The following is a 26,391-nucleotide window of genomic DNA, read 5'->3' as shown; positions in this document are numbered from 1 at the left end:
GACTCTTTATAGTACAAATAATCAGGGTCTTTATGATCAATATTGCTTTATCATCCATCTATGGTAAGTAACATAACAGCATTCTCAAGAAGAAAAGGTTTTGTTGATGATCCTGATAAAATTACATTTTTGTTGATCTGGTCTTCTTATCCATTTTAAATTAATATATTAAACAAAACTATTACAGAATATTGTTATTTTTGAGCCGTTCAGGATGAATCAGCATTTTAATACTATAGTAAAAACACAATTACAAAAAACAAGACATTCAGTATGCTGGTAATTTGTAATTCACAGTGTGATTGTCATATGTCAGGAAGTTATTAGCAATGCCTGGCAAATACATTTCTTGGTAAATTAAATGCTACTGAGGTTTTGCAGAAATACTCATCAAGAAAAATTATTTCATCAGAATAGGATGTAACACTCATCCTACTATTATTTTTTTTTAGGGATAGATCTTCTGAGGACTTTTGAACTAAAACCTGACAAAGAAATGTTTGCTCTGTCAATGAAATTGCGAGACAGAAATATTAGTAATTTGATTAAAAGAAAAGTACCCAACAGCTTTATAGCAAATGAAACCAAGAAATAATTATTTTTCATTATCCCAGTCTTACAATTTGATATTAATTGGAATGTGGGGGATTCTTAACTTTCTTTGATAATAGTAGCTGGTTACATTTGCCATTTCCTGGAAGTTCTCATTTTATTTTCTTAGGAGGCTATACCCATTGTGTCGTTTCAGGTATTGTATAAAAATAACAGCTTTCTCTATGTATCCATACAGTACATACATATTAGTAATCACTGTTAATAGCAGTGATATAAAAGGTGGATGCCACCTGCTGGTCCTCAAAATGAAGTCCGAATAAAGCAAAAAGCAAACAAACATCACAAGACATAAAATGTGAACAATTTAAATACATTTATTGAAAACAAATGGCGAACAAAATGCAATTTAAATGAAATATTAAATGAAAATGTATGGAATAATATAACAAAGATGTTCTCCGGCATCTCTAATAGCAGCCTCTATTCAAATCTTGAGATCAGATTTCTGCCGCTAAAAAGCTAAACAAGATGTTCAGCATATAGTATATGTGTATATATATATGTATATATATTAAAAATCCACACTTTTCAAAATGTTTAATTAGGAAAAATACTCATCTAATCAGACTGACTGCCAGAAGGACTAACTGTCTTATTTCTTCTTCTTCGAAGCTTTAATTGCAACTGAAGCTTGTTAGTGAAGAAGAACTGCTTCCATCCAATTTCTTCTGCCAAGGACTTCATTTCTAGAGTAATGGTGCCCAATAAATCTTGCACAATCATTTCCCATAGTTTGTCAGAGCTGCACAACTATTTGTAAAACAAATAAAAAGTATGAGCAGATAAATATATATTAATTTTATTAAAGGCAAATAAATATTAGGATCTAATTCTACAGGGCTATTTGAGCTCCAATATTTGCATGTTTTTCTACAAATGAAAGAAACAACCACATAATAATGTTCTTATCCATAATTTATAGTATCACCTTGAGGATCAACTATACATTTTAAAACTAATTCAAATACTACTTAGGAATCATCCTTTATTTCAGTTACTTATTACAACTATCCAGTGAAGGGCCACAAACATTTTCACTACCAATCTGTGTGCATGGCTTATTTTATGGAAGTGGCTTGATGGTCATGTGACTGGGTGGGAGTGGCTTGTCAACCATGTGACTTGGTAGCTTGCCGGCCATGTGATCAGGTGGCTTAAAGGTCATATGGCTGGCTTAAAAGTGGCCAACTTGACATCACTCACGTCAAGGGTTTGGGTTAGGGTGCCTGGCCTCTCCTCGCCTCAAAGAGATACAAGATATTTACTATTACTGAACATCCAAAATATACTATTTAGTCCTATATGTATATATGCCACATGTGTACATATATATTATACATAGGCACTCAAAGATATATATTATCTTCTATATGTTAACCCCATTTTTGCTATCCCCACTGTGTCCCCATCCTCTCCCCCCCCAACCCCATGTGGGCAGCAACCCATGATTGCAACCATTCATTTTGAATCTGATGTTGTTGTTCCAGCTGAGCCTGTGCTTCAGGATTGTCAGCCTCAGGACCCAATAAGTCAGGATTCATTTGAGACTGATCAACCACAGGATTCTCCTTTTCCAGTGTAATAGTCTGATGACAAGGCACAACCCTCAAGCTTCAGGCTTAGACATCTACAGAGACAAGCAGAGCAATACTCCTCAATGACTTCTTATTAAACAAAGGGTGGGGCTTGGCTGGTTGTAGACAACTGTTAGCAGGCAGATGTAGGTAGCTTCTTTCGTTGCAGATTTTTGCTGGAGATAATCATTTGGCTTTCTAACTCTCTTGCTTTTGATCTTTTGGCTGCCTACCTCATTTGGTTTCCGGTGACTCTTGAAACATATTTAGATGTTGGTTTTATTTATTTATTTATTTATTTATTTATTTATTTATTTATTATTTATTTATTTATTTTATTTATTAGATTTGTATGCCGCCCCTCTCCGTAGACTCGGGGCGGCTCACAGCAATAATAAAGACAATGTAAAAACAAATCTAACAATTTAAAAAACACTAAAAAACCCATTATTAAAAGCAAACATACACACAAACATACCATGCATAAACTGTATAGGCCCGGGGGAGATGTCTCAGTCCCCTCATGCCTGACGGCAGAGGTGGGTTTTAAGAGGTTTATGAAAGGCAAGGAGGGTGGGGGCAGTTCTAATTTCCGGGGGGAGCTGGTTGCAGAGGGTCAGGGCCGCCACAGAGAAGGCTCTTCCCCTGGGTCCTGCCAAACGACATTGTTTAGTTGACGGGACCCGGAGAAGGCCAACTCTGTGGGGCCTAACCGGTCGCTGGGATTCGTGCGGCAGAAGGCGGTCCCGGAGATATTCTGCTCTGATGCCATGAAGGGCTTTATAGGTTTTGCTTTTTGGACTGTACCAGCATTTTTCAGGCAAATGCTTTTTACTAGGCATTTGAGCTTCATTCCTATTTGCTGTTATCTGTTTTAACTGTAGTAAATATTTCACCTTTGCAAGTGTGTGCCAGCAACCTTGAAACAAGAAATGTCCAAACCCTGATTTCAAGATTTTATGGTAATAAAAAATAATAAAAAGAGTACAGTGTTTCCCTGAAAATAAGTTCTTATATTTTTTCAGCCCTGTAATACAGGTAAAACTCAAAAAAATAGAATATCATGCAAAAGGTCATTTATTTTAGCAATGCAACTTAAAAGGTGAAACGTAATATAGGAGAGTCATTATATGCAAGGCAAGATAGTTCAAGCTGTGATTTGTCATAATTGTGATGATTATAGGATACAGCTTAAATTGGGGCATATTAAGCTCAGGGTCAACACAGCCATCTACCAGGAGATTTTGGAGCACTTCAGGCTTCCTTCCTTCCTTTCATTTTATTGATTGCGTGTAATATTCTAATTTTCTGGGGTTGTGGATTTGGGGTTTTCATGAGCTGTACCCCATAATCTTCACAATTATGACAAATCATGGCTTGAACTATCTTGCTTTGCATGTAATGAGTCTCTCTCATACATTAAATTTCACCTTTTAAGTTGCATTACTGAAATAAATGAACTTTTGCATGATATTCTAATTTTTCAAGTTTCACCTATATTTCAGGGTTCAAAAAAATATAAGACAAGGTTTTATTTTGGAGGAAACACTGTACTATTTTTGTTTTTAATACCTATAAAATCTTTGTTACCATAAATCTTATTGCCATGCACTCAAAAGCCTGATTGGGCTTATCATCAGGGGATATCTTATTCTGGGGAAACAGGGTAGCAACTGGTTGACCTGGGTTGTTCTTGTACAGAAGAACAGAAATTAGGCAAGACCAGAAATCTGTGGGCTTGAATATATTATTAGATTCCTATCCCATGGAGTATGGGCAGTGGTTATGAACAATGGAGATTCAATAACATTCACAAATTCCTTACAGCTGAATTTGGAGTTTGGCCAACTGTATATGCTACCAGAAATTACAATATAAAATATCTAACAGTTTCCTTGAATATAAATTGATCTACTTTATTTTATTTTATTTATTTATTTATTTAATTTATTTATTTAATTTGTATGCCACCCCTCTCCGCAGACTCGGAGGATCCTCAAGCATAAGCATATATATTTTTAATGCAGAAAATAAAAGCCGAATGGCAAATTTGTGGATTTTTATCATAGATAACTTTGATTTGTCTTTTTATATGAACCTTAGATAACTTGTTTTAAAAAGAAAATTCTTTATCAAATTCTTCTTTGTCACATAAAGGAGCTGCAACACTGATAGTACATATCTGATCTCTAATTATTTATGTGTATCAAATAGTGATAAAAAATAAGATCTAAAAACTTATATAAAACCTATATCTGTTTACCTAGGTATAAACCTTATGAAAATCCAATGGTGTTTGATAGATAAATGTAGGATTACTTTGTAAAACCCTTTTTAGAAACGTAGAAACAGACTGACGGCAGAAAAAGACCTCATGATCCATCTAGTCTGCCCTTTTTTCTTTAACTTTGTCAATATTTGAATTTTTAGAATTTTTTTTTATAAAGGAATAAGCCATACTTACAATCAAAATTAAACTGTTAAAAATGCAGCTCCATTACTTTCCATTTTGTATTTGGTTTAAGCTCCCTCTACTGGCATTTTTATGATTTTAAAATTTGGAGACAACAGAAATTGCAAAGCACTTTATTGTAACAAGGAGGGATGGAAATAATCTCTGGTTAATTTGCCAGATGAAATGCAGATGTACAATATATTACTGATAATAGTATGACAGTGTAACAAACTTGTCAAACCAAACGGTTACATATATCTTCTTTTATCTACTATATCTTCTTTTCTATTCTTTCTTAGATATATTTTACTATGAGTATCTCCTCTATAACCTTCATCATGTATTTTACTATGTGTATATATATAGAGAGATAGATAGATAGATAGATAGATAGACAGACAGACAGACAGACAGACAGACATACCCACTAAAACCCTCATTGTGTATTGGACAAAATAAATAAATAAATAAATATAATATAATACCGGGAAGAAATCACTGAGCTATGCAATCCAATTTAACAAGTACAGTCTCCTTAAATCGCAATTGTCTTCTAGTGCTTTCTGATAAAAGAGCACTGATGTTTCCAGGATCCTTTTCAACTTCCCAATCTAGTCTACAACCCTAGTAGTTCTGCTGGTGTCTTATCAAAATACTAACCAAACATGGTTGGTTTATTGGATGGATTTTGAATAGTATAGCTACCCACATTAAGTCCCTTATGCTGCTAATATAAATACAGTGTTCCCTCGATTTTCGCAGGTTCGAACGTTGCAAAAAGTCTATACCACGGTTTTTCAAAAATATTAATTAAAAAATACTTCGCGGTTTTTCCAGCCCGATGACGTCATATGTCATTGCCAAACCTTTGTCTGCCTTTAATAAATATTTTTTTAATAAACTTTAATAAATAAACAGTGAGTAATAATTTAAATGGTTGCTAAGGGAATGGGAAACTGTAATTTAGGGTTTTAAAGTGTTAAGCGAAAGCTTGTGATACTGTTCATAGTTAAAAATATTATATTTACTTCTGCATCTCTACTTTGCGGAAATTCGACTTTCGCGGGCAATCTTGGAACGCATCCCCCGCGAAAATTGAGGGAACACTGTATTAGCTATTCAAAAAAAGAGAGAAAGTATTGATACTATACACATTGTACAGAGGACGGCCTTCCATAATTAGCATAGCAATTTAAGGTATTACTATAAGACCTTGATAGAGAAATCAAAATACCATAAATCTTTAGAAACGAGGTCATTATGCAGAAGTAGAACTAAAAGCCCACACATTTCAAGTTCATTTTTTACCGTTTTAAATCTCTGTGATACTTGGGAAAGCCTTGCAATGTCTTCAAGATCCAAATAAGACATGATGTACAGAAGCAATGGATCTGGCAGTCGCACCAGGAAATCAAAATCACCTCTGCACAAATTGAAGATATGCTCTAGAGTGCTTGCTCCAAACACAATGGCTATTTGAACTGCAATTTTAGAAAATGCAATTGTCAGAGAAACTTAAATAGAACTAACAGATATTAAACAGGTTTATTGTTTACAATTTAGACAGTACTTATGGAACCATTGTTGAAAGCTCACTGATCCTTAAGTTGTTGAACTCATTTGAGATATTCAGTGTTATAACAGACTTCCTCAAACTTATCCTGAAATGAGCTGGGATGATTGATTCCATAATTCTCAGCAAGCCACCATACAACAATTGTAATTCTTCTTTACTTTTCTCTAATAGAGCTGTAGAAAGCATTTGAAAAGGACGTATTGTAATATGCATTGCACAAGTGAAGCACCTGTCCTTAAAGTGTTATAGCAGTCTTTTCTCTTGAAAGATTTGACCCAAAGTCCATTCTTAGCTGCTTTTTATGTGTCTGCATACAGAGATAATGCTTCCATTGGGCTGCCAGAAAAAGCAAACGCAAATCTTGAAATTGCAGGATGGTGAGAATAATGAGAATGAAGATGACAGGATGAAAGATGATGAATGATAACTGGCTGTAAAAGAAGGCTTAACATGGAACCTCTTGGAGATCGATCTTAGCATCATGGAGTAAAAGCTTTCCCCCCCTATTGTTTTGAGTGAAACGTAAAATTTTGAAATGATTTTTTTAAACTATTAAAATTACAGTACAGCTTATTTTTTTTAATTCTTGTTTTTTTCTTCAATAAGAAACTATGCTGATAATTTTAGCAATTGTGGTCATATAGGGCTCTAACTAAAAATGGGCAGCACTGATTTGATAAATGTAAGTAATTTACTTACAGATTACTCAAAATAACACATATTGCAAATCTGTTTAAGTAGTACTGATTACAATATGCACAATAACATATTTATACTTGGCATTTTAAAATACTTTATATTTTTCAAATAGTTTACACTAAATATTTAAGCATTTCCGTACCATTTTTATTTCAAAATTCAATTTTATCCATATTAATGCAGGTAATAAGAATGTGCAAGTAGCAGAGCTCATCTTTTAGAGGACCCTGTCCATCTTCCTGCAGATTACATGCTCACAAAATCTAGATGACTATTCTGCCGGCGTTTCTCAACCGCCCGTAATTATAGGGTAATCAGTCCAGGAAGACACACACCACACGATAAAAGGAAAACCCAAAAGATTTTATAAACAAAAACAGTAACAGCTTCCTTTTTAAATGTCAAAGGGATTTTCTGGTACACACAAGGCACAGGTTAAATGCAGTCCAATTGCTCACCCAATAACTGGAAAATTGAGTCCAATTCTAAAGCCCAGAGAGTCCACACACACAATCCTGAACAGCAAAAACCACGATCTTGACGAAACAATGAATCAGATAAACTGCCATGAGGCTAAACTTTTGCTGCACTTTTATCAGTAGCACTAATTACAGCAGCCCCACCCAACCACAGGTGGCCTCATTTTCTCTTGTAATAATCCTTCAGTTGTTGTCTCCTATGCATCACTCTACGCATGCGTGGATGTGTCATTAATTCTTGTTCAGAATCCAGGGATGATACAGATGACTGATCTCCTCCTGGGCTGTCTGCCAAACTCCCCTCTTCCCTGTCACTCATGCTTCCTTGATCAGAGGAGACTTCGTTGGCAGATTCTACTGGGAGCAAAACAGGCCTGTGGCATGTGGACGTCTCCCCCACATCCACCTCCACATTCCTTGGGGCAGGAGCTGGGCCAGAGCTAACCACAACAGATGACATTGCAAGACATGATCCTGGTCATCTTATCCAATTCTGGCCACAGGATATCTGAGCAACACCCCCACACACACATGCACACTATTTAGCCACAAACATAATGGCTTGTAGTGATGTCTTGATGCTTGCCCATTTTCAACAGGGTGCATATCACATCAAATAGAGGTGCTAGAGGATACAGTATTTCACAAGGTAATAAATACAGCAGATTTTTATTTCTTCACTGCTCGTATAGTCACACTAGAGATTCAAACCTGAGTTCGTACTTATGTTTAGTCTTAGTCACTACTTGTTTTATACTGTTCATGCTTCAGATTTCTGTTCAATTGTTTTAGTGTATATTACAGAGCTCCTTGTTAAATGAATGGATTTCCTGGGGTTGACAGGCAAGCAGAAGTTGTTTGGTAGGAATTACATTTAGCAAACTTATCACCTCTGAGTTTCAGAGACTGATTAAAGTATATAACTCAACTATTTGCCAGTTCAGATTCCAAGGAATCTGAATGATTTCCTGTAGGAATCTATTCAGATCCATAAGGCATGTTGGGTAGCATCAAAATGTGTCTTCCAGCTATACAGATAGTATAGAGCAGACGTAGGTTCCTCCCGGTTCGGACCAGTTCACCTGAACCAGTAACAAACCGCTGATGATGTCACAGAGTTAGTTCAGTTGGTACCAATCCGTGGATGCCACCATCTTTTTTGGGTGAGAGTTTCTTGGTGTTTTTTTTTTTAGAATTGCCAAGTTTCTGGCACTGCGCATGTACCATCTTGTTTTTGGCTTTTTTTGAGGGGGGAATTTCTTTTGGAATTATCAGCACTACCACGCGATGTGGGTGGAAGAGAACTGGTGGCAAGGCAAGTTACAACCGACCCTTGGTATAGAGCAGTGCTTCCCAACCTTGGCCACTTGAAGATATTTGGACTTCAACTCCCAGAATTCCCCAGCCAGCAAATGCTGGCTGGGGAATTCTGGGAGTTGAAGTCCAGATACCTTCAAGTGGGCACGGTTGGGAAACACTGGTATAGAGTATAGATCAGTGTTTCCCAACCTTTTTGGAGCCGCGGCACATTTTTCATATTTTCAAAATCCTGGGGAACATGGAGGGCGGGGGGCGCTAAAAAAAGTTTGGACAAAAAAAATCTCTCTTCCTCCCTTTCGCTCTATTTCTCTCTCCCTCCCTCTTTCTCTCTCTTCCTTCCTTTCTCTCTCCATCCCTCTTTCTTTCTCTCTTCCTTCCTTCCTCTCTTTCTGTCTCCTCCTTCCTCTCTCATCTCTTTCCTTCCTCTCCCTCCCTTTCTCTTTCCTTTCTCTCCCTTTCTGTCTATCCTTTCTATCTCTCACCCCTTCTCCCTTTCATTCCCTTTCTCTCCCTCCCTTTCTCTCTCATTCCTTTCTCTCCCTCTTTCCTTCCTATCTCTCTTTCTTTTTCTCCCTCCTTCATATCTTCTTTCTCTCCCCCTTCCTCCCTCTTTCCCTTTTCCCCCTCCCTTTCTCTTCCTTTTTCTCTATCCTTTCTACTTCTTACTCTTTCTTTCTCTCCCTCCTTCATTCAATTTTCTCTCCCTCCCTTACTCTCTCTTTCCTTTCTCTCCCTCCCTTGTTCTCCCCTGGGGCTGCCTGTGCCTGCCCTGCACCACCCAACACGGACGGACAGCCCCCGGTCATCGGTTCGTCGTCCCCCCCACCCCCCCACGGAGGGAGATCAGGCTGGCGAGGGCGGTAGATCTACGTCACCAGCCATTGGAGGGAGATCGGGCTGGCGGGGGGCGGCGAATCCACCTCCCCAGCCGCACGGAGGGAAATCCGGTAGGCGGGGCGGGTGGCAGCGGCTCCCTGCGTGCCCCTGGAAAAGTCTACAGGGAACGGTGCCCGGGGCCGCTTTAGCCGCCCCCCGCTCCCCCCGCCATCTCCCCGCGACTGCCTGCGCCGCTGCAGCCGTGCCCCCCCCCGCTCCCACCGCCAGGGCCCTCCCGCCGGGCCCCAAAGGACACTTACCGATGACGACAGGGAAGCTTCAGCTGGGCGGGCGCTGCCGTGCCGGTGCCTCCGACCTCCCAGTTCCTGCTCGATGCCGCGGTTTCTGGCGCTCTCCTGCTGGGCCCCAAAGAAGGAAGGCGGGAAAAAGGCGCGAAGAATGGAGCTCTCCTTCCTGCCTTCCTTCTTTGGGGCCCAGCAGGAGAGCGCCAGAAACCGCGGCATCGGGCAGGAGCGGAGAGGTCAGAGGCACCGCAGCGCCCCGCCCAGGCGGCACACCTGGCGGTGTCTCGCGGCACACCAGTGTGCCGCGGCACACCGGTTGGGAAACGCTGGTATAGATAATAGTGCCAAGCAGCCCCAATACTGACTTAAAATTGCTCTGTCCAATAGTAATAGACTGGAATTATTGATGAACCCAATTCTAAAAAACTATTAAAGAGATTTTAGATCTGTGAGAAATTTTCCGGATGTACTGAAAGTAAAAATACTGCTATAAATCTTGGCCAGCACAGCTTTGTGGGAGCTTATGGAACCAACAGGTTTGCCCTTCCTGTGGAATTTCTTACTATCAGTTAAGGGACATTTTTGCCCCATTCTAATTCCCTCATTAACTTGCCCCAAAGGATTAGGATTACAGTTTTATTTTAAAAATACGTTACATTTTTAAATCTGTCCTATGTTTATAAGTAACCCAAGGCAGCAAACTCAGCTAATATTCTTTCTTACTGCTATTTTCTCCACAACAACAATCCTGTTAGGATTGATAGAGATCTGAGAGAGAATGACTGGCCCAAAGTCATTTAATTGCCTTTCAGGGCAGGGGCTAGAAGAATCAATCTTCAGGTTTCTAGCCTGGTGTGTTAACCATTACACCAAACTGGCTCTCTTATGATGTACAGTATGCCCCCTTTCCCCATTTGTTTATATTATTACACTTTCCAAGATGATGATGATTATGCAAAAATAATTGATATTGTATTTACATTTTTGTAGAAAACTAAAAGATGAATTCATTTCATAAGCTATAATGGGATACAATACATAGGGATGGATTCAAATATCGTCTTTTTGATAGTGGAAAGTTCCCAACAAAGCACTTCTATCAAAATAGCTTCATTTAGGTCAGTGGTTCTCAACCTTTCTAATGCCGCAACCCCTTAATACAGTTCCTCATGTTGTGATGACCCCCAAACATAAGTATAGCGCCAATTCTCCCAACAGAGCTTTAAGCTGATTGGCAGGAAGGTCAGAGGGATACCTCCACTGTAAACACCTCATTGGTCAGATTGTAAAAATATGTTCCAAGCAGTGAAGGGCTACCAAAATTTTTACAACCACACTGTGGGCATGACTTTTGCATTTTCTTTCAACATCTTTCAGTGCAAATTGGGTGCTCTGGGGTGGAGCTCCATTTTTTTTACCCCACTGTGTCCCCCCCCCATCCACCCCGGTCCAGGCAGTAACCTACCCCTGGTCCCAAGGCGCCAGAATAGAAGCTTTAGTTCCTAACACCATGGGAAATTTGTCTTTTCCCATGGTCTTAGGTGACCCCCGTGAAACAATCGTTCGATCCCCAAAGGAGTCCCGATCCCCAGGTTGAGAACCATTGATTTAGGTAAACCATTCCTGAGTGGATGGAACCCTTATTTAAACATTTCTTATTCACAGTACAGAATGAACTAAAGTTTGAAACATGTGCCTGCACACATGCACACAAAGAGATATTATAGAAGTTCTGATGTGTATACAATAATGCATTTCCACAAAATCATATCTAGTACAAATAGCATGGCAATATTCTGCATAAATTGGAAAACTGCATTACTAGTATTACATTTGATTATTTTTCATGGTTGATATTGATGTTCATTTACCATTACAAACATTTAAAAACTATTATCAGTTCGCTACTATTTAAAATGTTTATTCCATAAGCATTTTGCTATCAGCAATACCTCACACAAAACTGACATACGATGGTTTGACAAATTTAATTTTACTTTATCTTTTCTTGAGATTAATTTTTTTCTTATGACAGCATGTCTGTGAATGCCTCCTGACATTACAATGGAACTGAGCAAAGATTGCTTAAAAATGACTTAACATTGTATTTCCCTACTAGCATTTTTTTTGGAATTAGCCTTTCAGAATATTTCTCCATCTTTTTTTACTTTAACCCAATTGTAGTTAAATAGTGTCTGCTTTCTTGGAAAAAACAACAATAAAAGCCTTGAAGCTATTCATTGAATTCTGTCACTACATCTTTGTCTAAATATAAAGTCTGCAAAATTTCCAATATTGTTTCCTAAGCTTGGAAAGCTAATTTTTGTCTATCATAATCAACTTTTCATTCATGGGGTGAAATAATAAATCTCTTTTTATTAGGAAATCCACATTGATATTATGAAAACTGAGACTAAGGTATAACCAAAAGAGACTTAATGTCAACTTTCGCTTATGCTGCCGCATTCTTTCGCTTGGTTGTCAATAGTTACGGGGTGGGTTAGAGATAAGGGTGTGGGAAGGAAGAGCACAGGAGGAGAGTTAGGTTTCGTTTTCCTAGGTACCAGGAGGAGACCGTTAGAGGAAAATTCCAGAAAAGTGACGTGAGGGCCAAGATGTCCCACCTGATGGTTATGGACATTGGGGATTGGGCATTGTCCCAAGGGGGTTTAGAAAAGGGGTTTTGATATATGCTTGTATCGCGCCATTTTCTCAGACTTTGCTTTTCTTTCGATGCTTCTAGTTCTGATTTTGATAAGTTCACTTTTGAACTTTTACAAAAAGGACTGAGTTTTATTTGTCTGAATTCTGACTGGCAGCTTGACACTTAACTTTGTCCAAAATCAAGAAAATAAAAATATCATTTATATATTTCTCATATAATGTTGTTTAAAACAGAATATTGAAGTCTAAGTTGCTACATATAATGTGATTGGAAATGTATACAGTAATCCCTTGCTACGTCGCGGTTCATCTTTTGCGGATTCGCTACTTCACAGGTTTTCAAAGGGGGCTTAAATCCATTAAATCCATTGAAAATTTTAAATCCATTAAAATTCATAAAATTCTTCTACAATATTACTGTACTCTATTAAAGAAACTGGTAGGATATCACATTTAGTTCCAGGTGATAAACATTATAGAATGACTGTTTAATGCAAAGGGTGGGTTTTAAAAGTCCAAATACTGTTAAATACATTAAAAAATATTTCCTCTACTTCACGGAAATTTGTTTTTCACGGGTGGTCTTGGAACACATCCCCTGCGAAAAACGAGGGATCACTGTACTTTATTTCTCTTTGAATATGTTATTTTTTGAAGGAATAGGGTTGAAATAAACACTGTAATATTATTAGATGAATTCATATTATTATATTGTAATTATTTATGCCCTTGTTTATTTTGTTAATTGCTTACTGCATACAGTAATGTCCAGGGTTGTAGTTAAGAGTTGAAGCCAATTCCCTGGCTGAGACATACTGCTACAATAATAATAAACAAAGAAGCAAAAAGTATTTTTCTCTTATTATTTAGTTCATGATTGGAAAAAAATCATCTGCCTTCTTGAATAATAGATCTAATTTTCCAAAACAACTCTGATTCATCTAAATTTTATGCAAAATTTTATCAACCGTAAATAAATAAGATGAAACACATTTCAAGGATATTTTAGGGAATACACATTCATATTTTGAAGGAAGATAAATTAGGAGGAATGTTCCGCACTTCAGTTTTCATCCCCAAAATGGCATTGGAGTATGGGAATATGAAGATTGCAATGAAAACGGATGAGATTTTTCTTGGGATTTCAATTCTTGGAAAAGATGGGATTGTTTCCAAAACTTGCAGCTAGTTGTTTGCACACAGAACACACTTAATCAACTTTTTAAAGCCCTATACTATAGTAGCCTACAAATTCTACTACTATTTCAAGAATATATCATGTTTTAATTAAGTTTTTTGAAGAGAATGATGTAAGGGAACTGTTACCATCAGTAAATAAGAATTTTAAAGAACACCGAGACTCTTCAAAAGTAGATTTTTTTCCTTCGCATGTTGGTCAATATTTCTGCATTTTCATATAGAGTTTAGAGTTTATCTGCTGTAAATGGCTGAATAAGAATCCATTGATTATTTTCTATGCCACAAATAATGGATTTTTAATCCAAATTTTAACACTTAAAAGAAAGAAAACATCAAATTATTAGCCCTTCACATTTATCATAAAATAGTGTTCTGTTTCTGGACAGCTAGTTCATATATAAGTGTTCAAGATAAGACTTATCACATTTTCTTCAAATATGCATGTTTTTCAGACCACTACACTCATTGAGCTATGACTAAATTCAGCGTATTCTACTTTGGAGGGAAGGATCATCCAAGAAATCTTCATGACATTCTTTGAGTTCTCCAGGCCTTGCTTCACGGAATTCACTCCGAAGAGAAATTTTCCACCATCTGAAAATCACCTGTGAATGGAGAATAGTGACAAGTATTTAGATAAATTATTTAGATAGTTGCTTTAGCGATCAAAGAGATGGACTGGGAATGGGGAGGCTCAGATTAGGCAAAGATGATTTGGGATCAGCCATATCTCTCAGCATCAGGTTGTATGGCAAGCTTACTGAACATTTCCTGCTCCATTGTAGGATGTATTGATAAGCTTCACTGCAAAACCAAGGCAAGTCCATGCAAAAATCAGAGCCTGCACATGAAGTGGGACACTCAGAACATTAATATTTATGTAAAATAATTCAAGATGGACATTCATAAATATATTGGAATGTAAAGACTCTAACTGGCTTTCTACTGATAAAACAAATAACTACTTAGATATTATTGCAGAAATAACTATGTTTGCATATGGCACTTACAAATTGTTCATTTATTAATGATTTACTAAGTCCAATTTTGCAGATTCACACTATACAGTAAACCACAAAATAACCATGGATTTCCATGAGCCAAAATATGATAAAATTATTTCTGACCCAGTCACACAAATTTAGGATTAATTTAGCTATGGAGATGCTTGCATCAAATAAGAGAACACTTCATATAATATCAGGATAAATACCTCAGAGGCCCAGATTCTATAACTATTACATATACATTTAAATAAATAATAATAATAATAATAATAATAATAATAATAATAATAATAATAATGGATACATGTTGTGGACCTGGGATTGTCCAATTTTAGTTTGATTAATAGATTTCAAATGCTGATAAAATACTTTGGGGAAGTTCAATTTTAAAAATCGTTTTTCATATGCTGTTTAGGAAATTTGAGCTTAAAACACTCTACAAAGAATCAATTGCATAGAATTTTGAAAAGCACAATAAGAAATAATGTGAAAGAATACTAATAATACTTCCTTGCTAAAGATTTTACCTTTGTTTTGCTACTGGATGGATAGAGCACTCAAGATAAAATAATTATACTGATATACAGTACTTCAGAAAAAAGGGTATTTCTTAAAGATGGTCAGAAAAGATGTGCCATAGAAATAGGTTCAAAATAATGTGTGGGTTATGTGCTATCATACATAGTTCTGCTAATCTCATTGGTCTGTGGACTGTTTCACTGATGTAATATGCATATGCATTTTATGCTGTTATACAGTTTTACCTTCTTCATTCGGTAGTTTATTATCAAATCAGGATTTCGGTTTATAATATATACCTGTGTTTCATAGTGCTATTTGGCTATATCGATATTTTAATCAATATTAGCCAAACATTATATAAAGAATCAATCAAGAGTATCCTAGTAAATAAGTCATTAAGTAGCAGAGAGAATTAAAAATACCAGTTGTGATCTTGCTTTTATATTCAGTTTATTGACAGGATGCATTCAAATAAAAACCCCTTGTCTAATATTTCAATCATATTATGATTAAATGTATCATAAATATGTTAGAAACTTTCTAAAAATATTTTGATATTTCTTTTTTATCCATTTATTGACCTTTAAAAATATTTATTTATTTATTAGATTTGTATGCTGCCCCTCTCCGAGGACTCGGAGAGGCTTCCAACAAACAATACAGTCTACAAATCCAATGTTAAAACAGAACACATTAAGAAACCCTTATTAAAAACAACCACACAATTCAACAAACCATGCATAAAACGGGGCAGCCAGGAAAATCAATTTCCCCATGCCTGGCGACATAGGTGGGTTTTTAAGAGTTTGCAGAAGGCAAGGAGGGTGGGGGCAGTCCTAATCTCTGGGGGGGAGCTGATTCCAGAGGGCCGGGGCCGCCACAGAGAAGGCTCTTCCCCTGGGTCCCGCCAAATGACATTGTTTTGTCGACGGAACCTGGAGAAGGCTGACTCTGTGGGACCTAATATATTACTTTTAAGTCACAGATAATACAAATATTAACACTTGGTAGTTTTACCAAGAATGCAAACACTTAAAATTGTGTAGATTGAGAATCAGATTATATGCACTTATACAACTGCTGTAACCTATGGTAGAGTATTGTAACTATAATTGTACCTCATACATCCCAAGCTAAAAAACATGGGACAGCTTTGTTACAACACATCAACTTCCAGTTCCCGCAAATGATTTTTGTTTTCTCCTTTGCTGTTCTTTCCCCAGGAAATGAAGTAAGAATCTATCTGCATCTCTTATTACTTATATCAGAAATGTTCTTTTAAAAAAAAAAATCTATGAATAGTTTGCCTGGCATAATAGGAACTAAGAGACCCAAATCTTAGCATTTATGAAATACTGGCTACATATACATTGCCTCTGATTTTTAGAGAGGAAATAAGCATTTTTCCATGAAACTGTAAATAATGATTGCAAGGTGAATTGCAATTTCACTCTTTACTTCCTCTTCTATGCTTTCAAAACAGAGCAGTTTTGAGGAACTGGAAGAGGAGTTACTTGGCTTGTTATCAAATAGAATTATTCACATTTATCATTGTAACTAATAAAAAAGGAAATCTTAATTTATTGTAGAGTTACAACAAAATATAGGTAGACCTTTCTGGATATAAATTTTGAGAAACTATCCGATTATTCAGATTATCCATGAAATTAAATATATGAATACCACATTAATCAATTTGCCATATTTAATAATACTAAGATTGTTTTTAAAACTTGAGAGAATAGCTGTATCACATACAGAGATATGAAATGACTTTTATCATTATTTATTTATTAGATTTGTATGCTGCCCCTCTCCGTAGACTCGGGGTGGCATACCTTACATTCCTTATATAAGGAATGTTCATTTCCTATTCTGATTTACATAAACATTAAAAGTAATTGCTGAAAATCCAGAGATTGAATGCTGTGATTTTTCCCAAAAAATTTATTGGAAAAGGCATAGACATTTTTAAGAAGTTAGCTAAATTAAACATTTAGAATAAGCAGCTTTGGATCTTTCCAAAGATTATCCTTCTTAGACATTTTTTAAATACTTTTAAAAAAATAGGTACTACACTTAACTGGATGTATTTGGAAATCTTAAATCACAATGATATAAGATTCAGCATTTAATGAGAACCCAACAATGATTAAACAAATCATTGATTGGCGTCATTTGTGAAAATAGCCAGAGAGCAAAATTGGGGAGTGAGAGCAATAAAATTTGGCTAATCTCTTATGATATTCTTCTAAAAAACAATGAGTATATATCAAAATAATATAAGGGATACTGGCTGGCTTTCTTATTCCATTTTAGCTTGACTTTAAATTTGCACGAGTTGTTTATGATCTGTTCCACAATCAGCCCTAGTCTTTGCTGTTATAATTAAGCTCTTCCACCACTTTGTGCTAATAATAGTCAATTTTATTTCTGTGTACACCATTTGGTGATATTCATGTATATACTGTATTTTTTGGAGTATAAGACTGATAATTTTGGTGCGTCTTGTACTCCCAATGTAACCTTTTCCCCCACAACCATAACTAGCTGCTAACGATCTTCCCAGCTCTAACCTTGCAGGCTCTTTCATTGTTTCTCTCTGTAAATAAAGTTTTCCAAGCCCTAAGTCTTTGCAGTTTTTTTTCATTACTCTAACTTGCTCTGAGTAAGTTTCTTTCCAGCCCTAACCAGGTGCTAACAATGTTCCCAGCTTTTAGCGGCTTGCAAACTCTTTCATGGTTATGCTCTCAGAATAAAATTTTCTTAAGCCCTTAATGAGGGGATAAAGTAATGTGCTGAACCTGACCAGACTAAGGACGCTAGCCAGATAAATATATGATAAGTAGATTCTTTTCCCTATTTTCCTCCCAAAAAACTAAGGTGCATCTTATATTCCAGTGTGTCTTATACTCTGAAAAATACAGCAGGTATTGATATGGTTGTAAGAATATAGTGTGAGCAATGAAGAACTGACTGGATTGACAGAAATTGGTAGATTGAGATGCTTCATTTCACTTTCTTAAGCCATATATTTTCCTTTGTAATATTTCAAAAAATTAAGCCAATTACAGTTTCCTTTGTAATATTTCCAACTTTGGTTTTCCAGTCTCCAAATACAAGCAGCACATTTTGCTTACATATTTTTTCAACTTCAGATTAAATCCCTCTTCTTCTGCATCAGTGGTTGGAATATAAAGTTGGATAAGTATAATAATAAATGATTGCCTATGGGGTATAATTGATACTATTCAATCATTGATTATAATGTTCCCAAATAGAGTTTTCATTTTAGTTTTTCTGGTTATGAAAGAACCCCTGCTGCTTCTTGGTTTTTCATATTTTAGTAATAAACAGTATGATCTTTTTATTGAAAATTCCCAATTTCAATGCAATGATGCCAGAAAGATCAATGCATAGTCAATTCATTTTCTCTTTCACTATATGAACTCTCCCATGTATATGCATCTCATATTTTCCCCCATTGTAATGTCTTTGCACCTTCAAATCTTCCTTTTTTGTATAGCAACCTCAGCAACTAGATATCTCAAAGGCTTTAATCTAGCCATTTTGTAAACTTCATTAATATTTCAAAAGATACTCAGCTCTTCCACAATAACACGTTAAATGCCATCGGACCTAAGAGGCCAATCAACCATTACTATACTGTATTATCAATAACTTTATATTGTTTATTCACTGTTAAATTTAGGGGTTTGCCTCTGCCATCTCTTCCATGTATGAAATAATTTCACTAATCATCTGCCTCTAATCATCTTGGTATGTTTGATTTAGCAAAACAGCTTAGTTGGGATAATAATGATGTGCACCCTGACATTCTTTGTCCACCTCTCCTAGAAACTATCAACTCATTGAGGTAAGAGAGAAGAATTTGAGGGAGCAGGTCTTCTTTAGGAAATCATTTAGTTATGTTCTAGTGCTGAATGAATTACTTTCTATCTTATTGTTTTTTTAGAGTGACAATTCAGTTACCAGAAAACACATTTTATATTTACTTAAAAGCAACTGTAAGGAACTACAATTGTGCCAGGTTCAGTAGCTTACATAATTGAAATCTGACAATTTTACCTTAATTACCTGATTTCTAAATCCTTGCCTGATTTATGTTTAAACATTCAGCTCAGGTTCTTGTATTTACCACATACTGATCATTTCTATGCATTTCAGATATTTTAGACTCTAACAGATTTAGTCCCTTGCTACTGGGGGTTGGGTTGTTTGAGTATGGGAATAAAATCCAAAGCAGATGGACAACATAACATTGACTTGTTTAGCACATAGTTTCTAATACACTAGTACTAAAAATATTTATTTAGGAATAAAAAATATAAAACACTCAATTCTTTCAAAGAATCCTGCTTTGGTGTAATTTTGTAGCATAGTAAAAATCTAAAGCATTTATAATATTGATTTTTTCAAAATTGTATACCTACTGCCTCCAATCTTTCCCTAGCTAGCTGTTCTTGAAAAAGCATATTCACATTTTCAAACTATTTTCCTTGGTCAGGTATAACAGGGGATGAATGTAACAAAACAGGAATTTCATCAGTAAAATAAGAGATATACATGTCAACTTCCACCTCTCTTCTATTTACAAATCTATTTACTTAATTAGAAGAAAGGTTTATTATAGATTTAACTATTGAACATTCCCTAAAGCTATGAAGACCTGGCTCTTCCAGCAGGCCTGGAACCTTTGAGCAAATGGAACCTAGATTTGGCTAGGAATGAGAATACAGTACATATGTTTGGGCGGGTTTTTTTAATTAATGTTTTTACACTGTTTATGGATTGTTCTTATTTATTTGTAAGCCACCCAGAGTCCCTCGGGAGTTGGGCAGCGTATAAGCAATATTAATTAATAAATAAACAACTATCTATCTATCTATCTATCTATCTATCTATCTATCTATCTATCTATCTATCTATCTATCTAACTAACTAACTAACTAACAACTAACTAACTAAATTTAAAAAAAAAATGTTGTTTGAGGCAAATAAGTATCAGAAATTTCGGGCAAATTTAAGGAAATAGTTGCTTTCCAGCTACTACTATCTACTTTCTACCTACTATCGCTTTCAGAATTTCAGACAATGGTTGAAGTACAGACTGGGGTTTAGAAAGTGTAGCCTATTCTTATATTCGCATTAGAAGTAGAGGACCCCATCCCCATCTTATAGATGCACCTGGGCATTTTATTTTATTTTATTTATTTTTGGTTAGCCGGAGCTAACATTAGTATCACAGTTCATCCTTATTAATCGACTTACATTCCAGCCCTGAATCAAGAACCGTCGGGAAAACGGTGAGCACCGGGCGAATCTCTCTCCTCCGCCCTCCTCCCCCGCTTTCAATTCTTTTATTTTGTCCGCAAGAAACGCATTCTCATACATAAAGGGTAACCCGACACTAGAGAAATTCCAAAGAAATCTCATAGGAAGAGATGGGAGGGTGGGGAGAGACTCACCTCCTTCCTGGTGACGATGATTTGGTAGAAATCTTTGCTAGGCGCCGGGGCTTGTCCGCGCGTCTCGAACAAAGTATCATCCAGGAGAGACGCCATTTTAGGACGCCAACTCCCAGTCGCTCTGGCAACCAGGAAGGGGCGGGCGAATGGAAGGTCACTGGAAGCTCCTCCCCCTCTCTTAAAGGAGACGGCCAGTTCTTAGGGATAGAAGTCGCGGAGGTTTTTTTAATATACCGTATCTATATATCACCCCCAGGAAAGGAAAGAAGGGCCTCGGTCTCGCCACCGCTGAGGGGGGTGAAAGAGCGGACGGGGAAACAACCTCGCCGACCCTGAGGGGGGGGAATAACGCTCGCACGTACCCCGGGGGTGACGACCCCAGCGGAGGGATACCTCATTCCCAGCCAAGGAACGTCTGAGACGAGCGGAGGGGGACAGGAAGGATAGAACTACTGCCGATCTTGAAGAGAAAGGAGGGGGGCTGCCGGCTCCGCGGCAGGGAGCGCTGAGGCCGGGAGAAGGAGAACAGCCGCTGCTGGCGAGGGGGGGAGAGGGGGGGCCCAGGCCCCCTTTGGGGGTGAAGTAGTCCCCGGCCTCCCCCTTACGCCGCTGGAGGGGTACGGTAGCGGAGGCAGACGGCGCACTGATCGGTGCTGCGGCTTCAGCTGATAATTGAAGGGAAGAGGCGCCGGGCAGGACAGAAAAGGAGCCAAGGCTACCGGGGAGGCACTGAGCGCTTTTGCGGAGGCCGCGTCGGGACAAACTAGGTACTGTGCGAAGGAGAGGGAGGAGCGGAGAGAAGACAACACGGGCGGCGGCGGCGGCGACGACTTATTTTCCTCGGCGACGCTTTTTATTTTTTATTTTTTCGTGGGTCCCTTCTTTTCCCTTCGCCTGCTTTTTTCCTGAGGGCCGAGGCGGCGGGGGAGAAAAGGGACTGTTTTGCGGAGCCTGACAAGGGGGGAGGCTTGTGGCGAGGGATATCCTGGGCCGGGGAGGGGAAAGGAAAGGGAGGGCAGAGGACGACGAGTTGGCTGTCTCACGGGTCGAGGCCTTACGCAGGTATGAGGAAGTAGTCGCCCAGAAAGAAGGTGCTTTATATATATATATACACACCGAGGTGGGGGGGAGCTCCCAGGGTCAAGGTGTTCCCAACCCACCCCTCTCCCTCTCTCCCCAAAGCAAAGAGGTGACGAAAGGGAAGCCAGGGTGGCAGAAAGGGAGCTGCTAAAATGGCCAAGCGGGGTAGGATGGTGAAGCTTATCGTGATTCAGCCCTTCCCCTTCCTTTCTTTCTTTTCCCTGTCTTTCTTCTGGTGTATTAAAAAAAAAGGGGGGGGGGTTGAATTTGAAGACCCAGTTTATTTAGGCCTCCTTTTTTCCCCTAAACAGAACCCCAAACTGACTTCTTCGGTTTGGGCCTATCCTAACCTCCTTTTCCTACTTAGCTCTCTCTCTCTCTCTCCCCCGCCCTCCCTCCTTCCCTCCCCCCAAGTCAAGATTGTCTTTATGGTTGTGTGTGTGTGTGTGTGTGTATGACTGTTGGATACAAAAGGACAGCTTTCATGTTTTATCCTGAATCCGATTTGCATTTCGTTTCTCCTCAGGTCCTTAGCTAATCACTATCACTCTCTCTCTCCTCCCCCCTCGGGGGCCTCTCTTATTTATATTTTTTCTTGGCTGCTGTTATTGGAGCCCCCTTGAATACACTTAGGAGAAACAAGGGGTGGGGGGGGGGGCTCTTTCCAACTAGACGGTTACACTTTTAAAAAAGAAAAAAAAGAAAAGCTAAATTATCAGTTGCCTTAATGCTGATCTGGCTTTTGGGGCCGAAAACAGGGGAAATTATATTGTGTAGTTTGGGGGGGGGAGGGAGAGAAAGAAAGAGAAGAATGATCGTTAATAGATTCCCTTAGGTGTTGAATCCTAATACTGGAGCAGATTGTTTTCACCCTGTAATTTTAGAGCTGGTTTGTGTTACTGGTATATTCGAGAAGAAACTAGCCCAGCTTGTGGTTTGTTTGCATAACGCGTCGTATTTAGATATTCACATCCCCCCCCCTTCCTTCCCGCACGACAACTTGAGCTTCGGCCGACTAGTACCGGGTTAACATTCAAACTGATCTCGAGGCGTTTGCCAGCCTTGCAGGCCGAGCTGCCTGCTTTACAACTTTTATTGTTCCTTTCTCCTGATGGGCAGTCCTGTCGCGGTGGAGGTGGGGGGGGGGTGATGTTCTTTCTAGTGGGCTTAAAAGACACCAGGGATTTGAAAACAAAAGTTTACATTAGGAACAAGAAAGCATTAAGGCGGGGAGAGTGGAAAGTTTTGTTCAGGAGCTTTTAGAAAGGAACATCGATGTATGGAACAAAGGTTCTGTCTGTATGTATTACAGAGGCCTACATACTAGGCCTGACTATGTCGCATTTACCGAGAAAAGAAACGAGAGCTTGGCATTGGACTACAGTAAATGTGTTTAGTGTCTGGAACGCATTTCAGAAATATTTCTAGAATTCGTTAGACTTAATTTCAGGATTGCTTTGTCAGTTGTACCCCGGATCTGATAATTTCACGGGGAATTCTCTTTACTTTTAAGCTACTCATTATTAGCCCAGTTAATTAATCCAAGCATTGAATTGATACAGTTTTTAAAGCCCATTACTCTTTTGACCAAGTCATTTCCCTATTTTATAATGGCTATTACAAAAATGGGTATTCGATCTGTGAAAGGTTATGAAATAGAGATTTTGTTCTTTGTTTTGTCTGATCCTGTATGCCATAAATAACGAATTATTTTCTTTACCAGTCTTAACCAACTAATGACATGTTTGCAGTTTGCCTGCACTTTAGCAGCAATGTTGGAAGGGGGTGTGAAATTTTATTGTTCAGCAAAATCACATTTCAAAACTTTTGAAATTTCAGGTGTCAATTATTTCCCCCCCCTAAATTGCATTCAATATATCAATATAAGTTTATTAATAACTTGAATAATAGTGTTAGAATTATTTTGTACACATTCAGTTGATTGGTTAACATCCTTCCACTTATATAGCAAAGTTAAATTGATGTCATTCTTACTAAACCATGATTAGGGCTGGCATTTTATGTATTTGAAAATATGCTGTATTAAATTGAAGTTTCTGATTTGGCTAGGTTATAACCTTCTATTCTTAAATGTTTTAGAATAAACACACTTGCATCAAACAGTTTAAAGAAAAGCCTTGGAATCTTTAAAAAGGATAAAAGGGAATGTGTGTTTGAGGTATTAAAAGGTGGTCTTTATCCTGACCAGTTAGCATACAGTAGCCTAACAGGTGCTATTCTACTAAATATGTTTGAAAATTTCCTGTACCTTTGGGAGGAGTGGGGGATGTCTCATGCTGACATTCTTTTCCTTTATATTATTGTCAGATAAACATTGCATCAAGGCTACAGTGAATAAGAATAGTATCTAGGCAGGTTGGGTGGTTGGCTCTTCCCAATTATAGGAAATGCATTCACTAATCAAATAAATATAAAGGAAAATGCATGATACAGTGATCCCTCGAGTTTCGCGATCTCGAGCTTCGCGAAACGCTATATCGCGAGTTTTCTACCCGGAAGTAACACCACCATCTGCACGCATGCGTAGATGGTGGAGTTTGCATTACCGCCGGGCAGATCAGCTGCTAGGCGGCCAAAGGAACCTTCCCTGGGTCTTCCCGCCGGCATGGGAGGCTTCCTAGCACCCCCCCGAACCCCCAACCCGGGTTTGGGGGGGTGCTAGGAAGCCCCCCATGCCGGGGGAGACCTTTTAAAACACCCGTGCCGCTTCCCAGCTGAGTCCTGAAGCCAAGCGCAGAAGTTCCAAAGGCGCTTGGCTTCAGGACTCAGCTGGGAAGGGCGCGGCTGTTTGAAAAGGTGGCAGTCGGCCTGGGGGGCTTCCCAGTACCCCCCCCCCAACCCTGTCTCCTGCCGCCGGTTTAGCCAGGAGAGGAGCGGCAAAGTGACTTGGAGGAATGGGAAACTCAAACCGCCCAGTTTCAGCTTTCCATTCCTCCACGTCACTTCGCCGCTCCTTCTGGCTGGTGGGGGGGGGGGAGTTAGGAAGGTTCTACTTCTCCCCCCCCAGCCAAAAACTCAAAGCCTGTCTCCTGCCACACAGTTTAGCCAGGAGAGCAGCGGCGAAGTGACTTGAAGGAATGGGAAACTCAAACCGCCCGGTTTCAGCTTTCCATTCCTCCACGTCACTTTGCCGGGGGAGTCTGGGAGGGAAGATGACGCGCCGGCAGCACAGGGGCGAGGGGTGGGAGGCAAAGCTCTGCGGGTACAGCCCCTTTCGGCCAAGCCTCCCCCCCCCCCCCCCCGCCAAGCAGCCAGGGAAGCCGAGCCGGGCGTGACGGCGGCGGCGCTGCTGCTCCGGTCGCCCGATCGTGTCCTGCCTCCTGCGCCGATGTTCCACGCCCGGCTCGGCTTCCCTGGCTCCGTGGCCGGGGAGGCTTGGCTGAAAGTGGCTGGAGCCGCAGAGCTTTGCCTCCCCCCCCCCCTGTGCCGCCCCGCGCGTCATCTTCCCTCCCAGACAAAAAGGCCACCCTTCGGCTCTGCAGTTCCAGCCCCTTTCGGCCGAGCCCACCCGGCCAAGGAGCCAGGGAAGCCGAGCCGGGCGTGGCGGCGGCGGCTTCCTTCGGGGGCAACGCCAGCAAGAGGGTCTTCGCCCTCTTGCTGGCGTGCGTGGGCGGTGGGGAAGACCCTCAGCTGCTAGGCGGCCCAAGGAATCTCCCATGGGTCTTCCCCACCGCCCACGCACGCCAGCAAGAGGGGGAAGACCCTCTTGCTGGCGTTGCCCCCAAGGAAGCCGCCGCCACCACCGCTTCTTCTTCCTTGCGCCCCCGCTGCCTCTCCGCTCTCTTGGGTGGCGGAGCGAAGGAAAACAAAAAGTTTCCCTTTCTGCAGCTCCTGCCTCCCGCCCACCCAAGACAATAAGAGCGGAAGAAGACCCTCTTCTCCAACACGCCCCGAGGAAAGCGGGGGGAAGGGAGGAGAGAGAAGGAAGCCAGGCACGAAGAGTGTCCCTCTTGCTGGCGTGCGTGGGCGGTGGGGAAGACCCTCAGCTGCTAGGCGGCCCAAGGAATCTCCCATGGGTCTTCCCCACCGCCCACGCACGCCAGCAAGAGGGGGAAGACCTCTCCTCCCTTCCCCCCGCTTTCCTCCGGGCGTGTTGGAGAAGAGGGTCTTCTTCCGCTCTTATTGTCTTGGGTGGGCGGGAGGCAGGAGCTGCAGAAAGGGAAACTTTTTGTTTTCCTTCGCTCCGCCACCCAAGAGAGCGGAGAGGCAGCGGGGGCGCAAGGAAGAAGAAGCGGTGGTGGCGGCGGCTTCCTTCGGGGGCAACGCCAGCAAGAGGGAAGATGACGCGCGGGCGGCACAGGGGGGGGGGGAGGCAAAGCTCTGCGGCTCCAGCCACTTTCAGCCAAGCCTCCCCGGCCACGCAGCCAGGGAAGCCGAGCCGGGCGTGACGGCGGCGGCGCTGCTGCTCCGGTCGCCCGATCGTGTCCTGCCTCCTGCGCCGATGTTCCACGCCCGGCTCGGCTTCCCTGGCTCCGTGGCCGGGGAGGCTTGGCTGAAAGTGGCTGGAGCCGCAGAGCTTTGCCTCCCCCCCCCCTGTGCCGCCCGCGCGTCATCTTCCCTCTTGCTGGC

At 40.0% G+C, this 26,391-nt stretch overlaps 2 protein-coding genes across 4 annotated transcripts in view; one reads left to right on the top strand and one right to left on the bottom strand.

Annotated features, from left to right (window-relative positions):
* Positions 1–194: 194 nt before the first annotated feature.
* FBXO36 (F-box protein 36) lies at positions 195–20,914 on the bottom strand. Its single transcript, XM_070753339.1, has 4 exons — positions 20,722–20,914; positions 14,200–14,308; positions 5,953–6,125; positions 195–1,365 (listed from the first exon to the last, which is right to left on the bottom strand). Exons 1-4 carry the CDS (start codon positions 20,815–20,817, stop codon positions 1,174–1,176), a joined length of 570 nt encoding a protein of 189 aa, XP_070609440.1. The 5' UTR covers positions 20,818–20,914; the 3' UTR covers positions 195–1,173.
* TRIP12 (thyroid hormone receptor interactor 12) overlaps positions 20,905–26,391 on the top strand; it is a 106,241-nt gene continuing 100,754 nt past the window's right edge. Inside the window, exon 1 of one of the 3 annotated variants that reach the window (XM_070753336.1) lies at positions 20,905–21,488. The gene's annotated coding sequence lies outside the window, so the exon portion shown is untranslated. Of the gene's footprint in view, positions 21,489–21,517; positions 21,784–26,391 lie in introns of those variants that run through there. The other 2 variants (XM_070753338.1, XM_070753337.1) reach the window with 2 other exon arrangements.

This window comes from Erythrolamprus reginae, chromosome 5, assembly GCF_031021105.1.
Source record: "Erythrolamprus reginae isolate rEryReg1 chromosome 5, rEryReg1.hap1, whole genome shotgun sequence".
NCBI lineage: Eukaryota > Metazoa > Chordata > Lepidosauria > Squamata > Dipsadidae > Erythrolamprus > Erythrolamprus reginae.
Note: the sequence above shows the minus strand (reverse complement) of the source record. Positions and strands in the feature narration are given on the sequence as shown.

Excerpts from the sequence above, each read along its gene's own strand:
- FBXO36 (XM_070753339.1), bottom strand. The coding sequence starts at position 20,817 with ATGGCGTCTCTCCTGGATGATACTTTGTTCGAGACGCGCGGACAAGCC. Across the intron at positions 6,126-14,199 it reads GGATGATCCTTCCCTCCAAA|TTCAAATAGCCATTGTGTTT; the intron begins GTAGAATACGCT and ends CTAAAATTGCAG. Across the intron at positions 1,366-5,952 it reads TATCACAGAGATTTAAAACG|TTGTGCAGCTCTGACAAACT; the intron begins GTAAAAAATGAA and ends TTTTACAAATAG.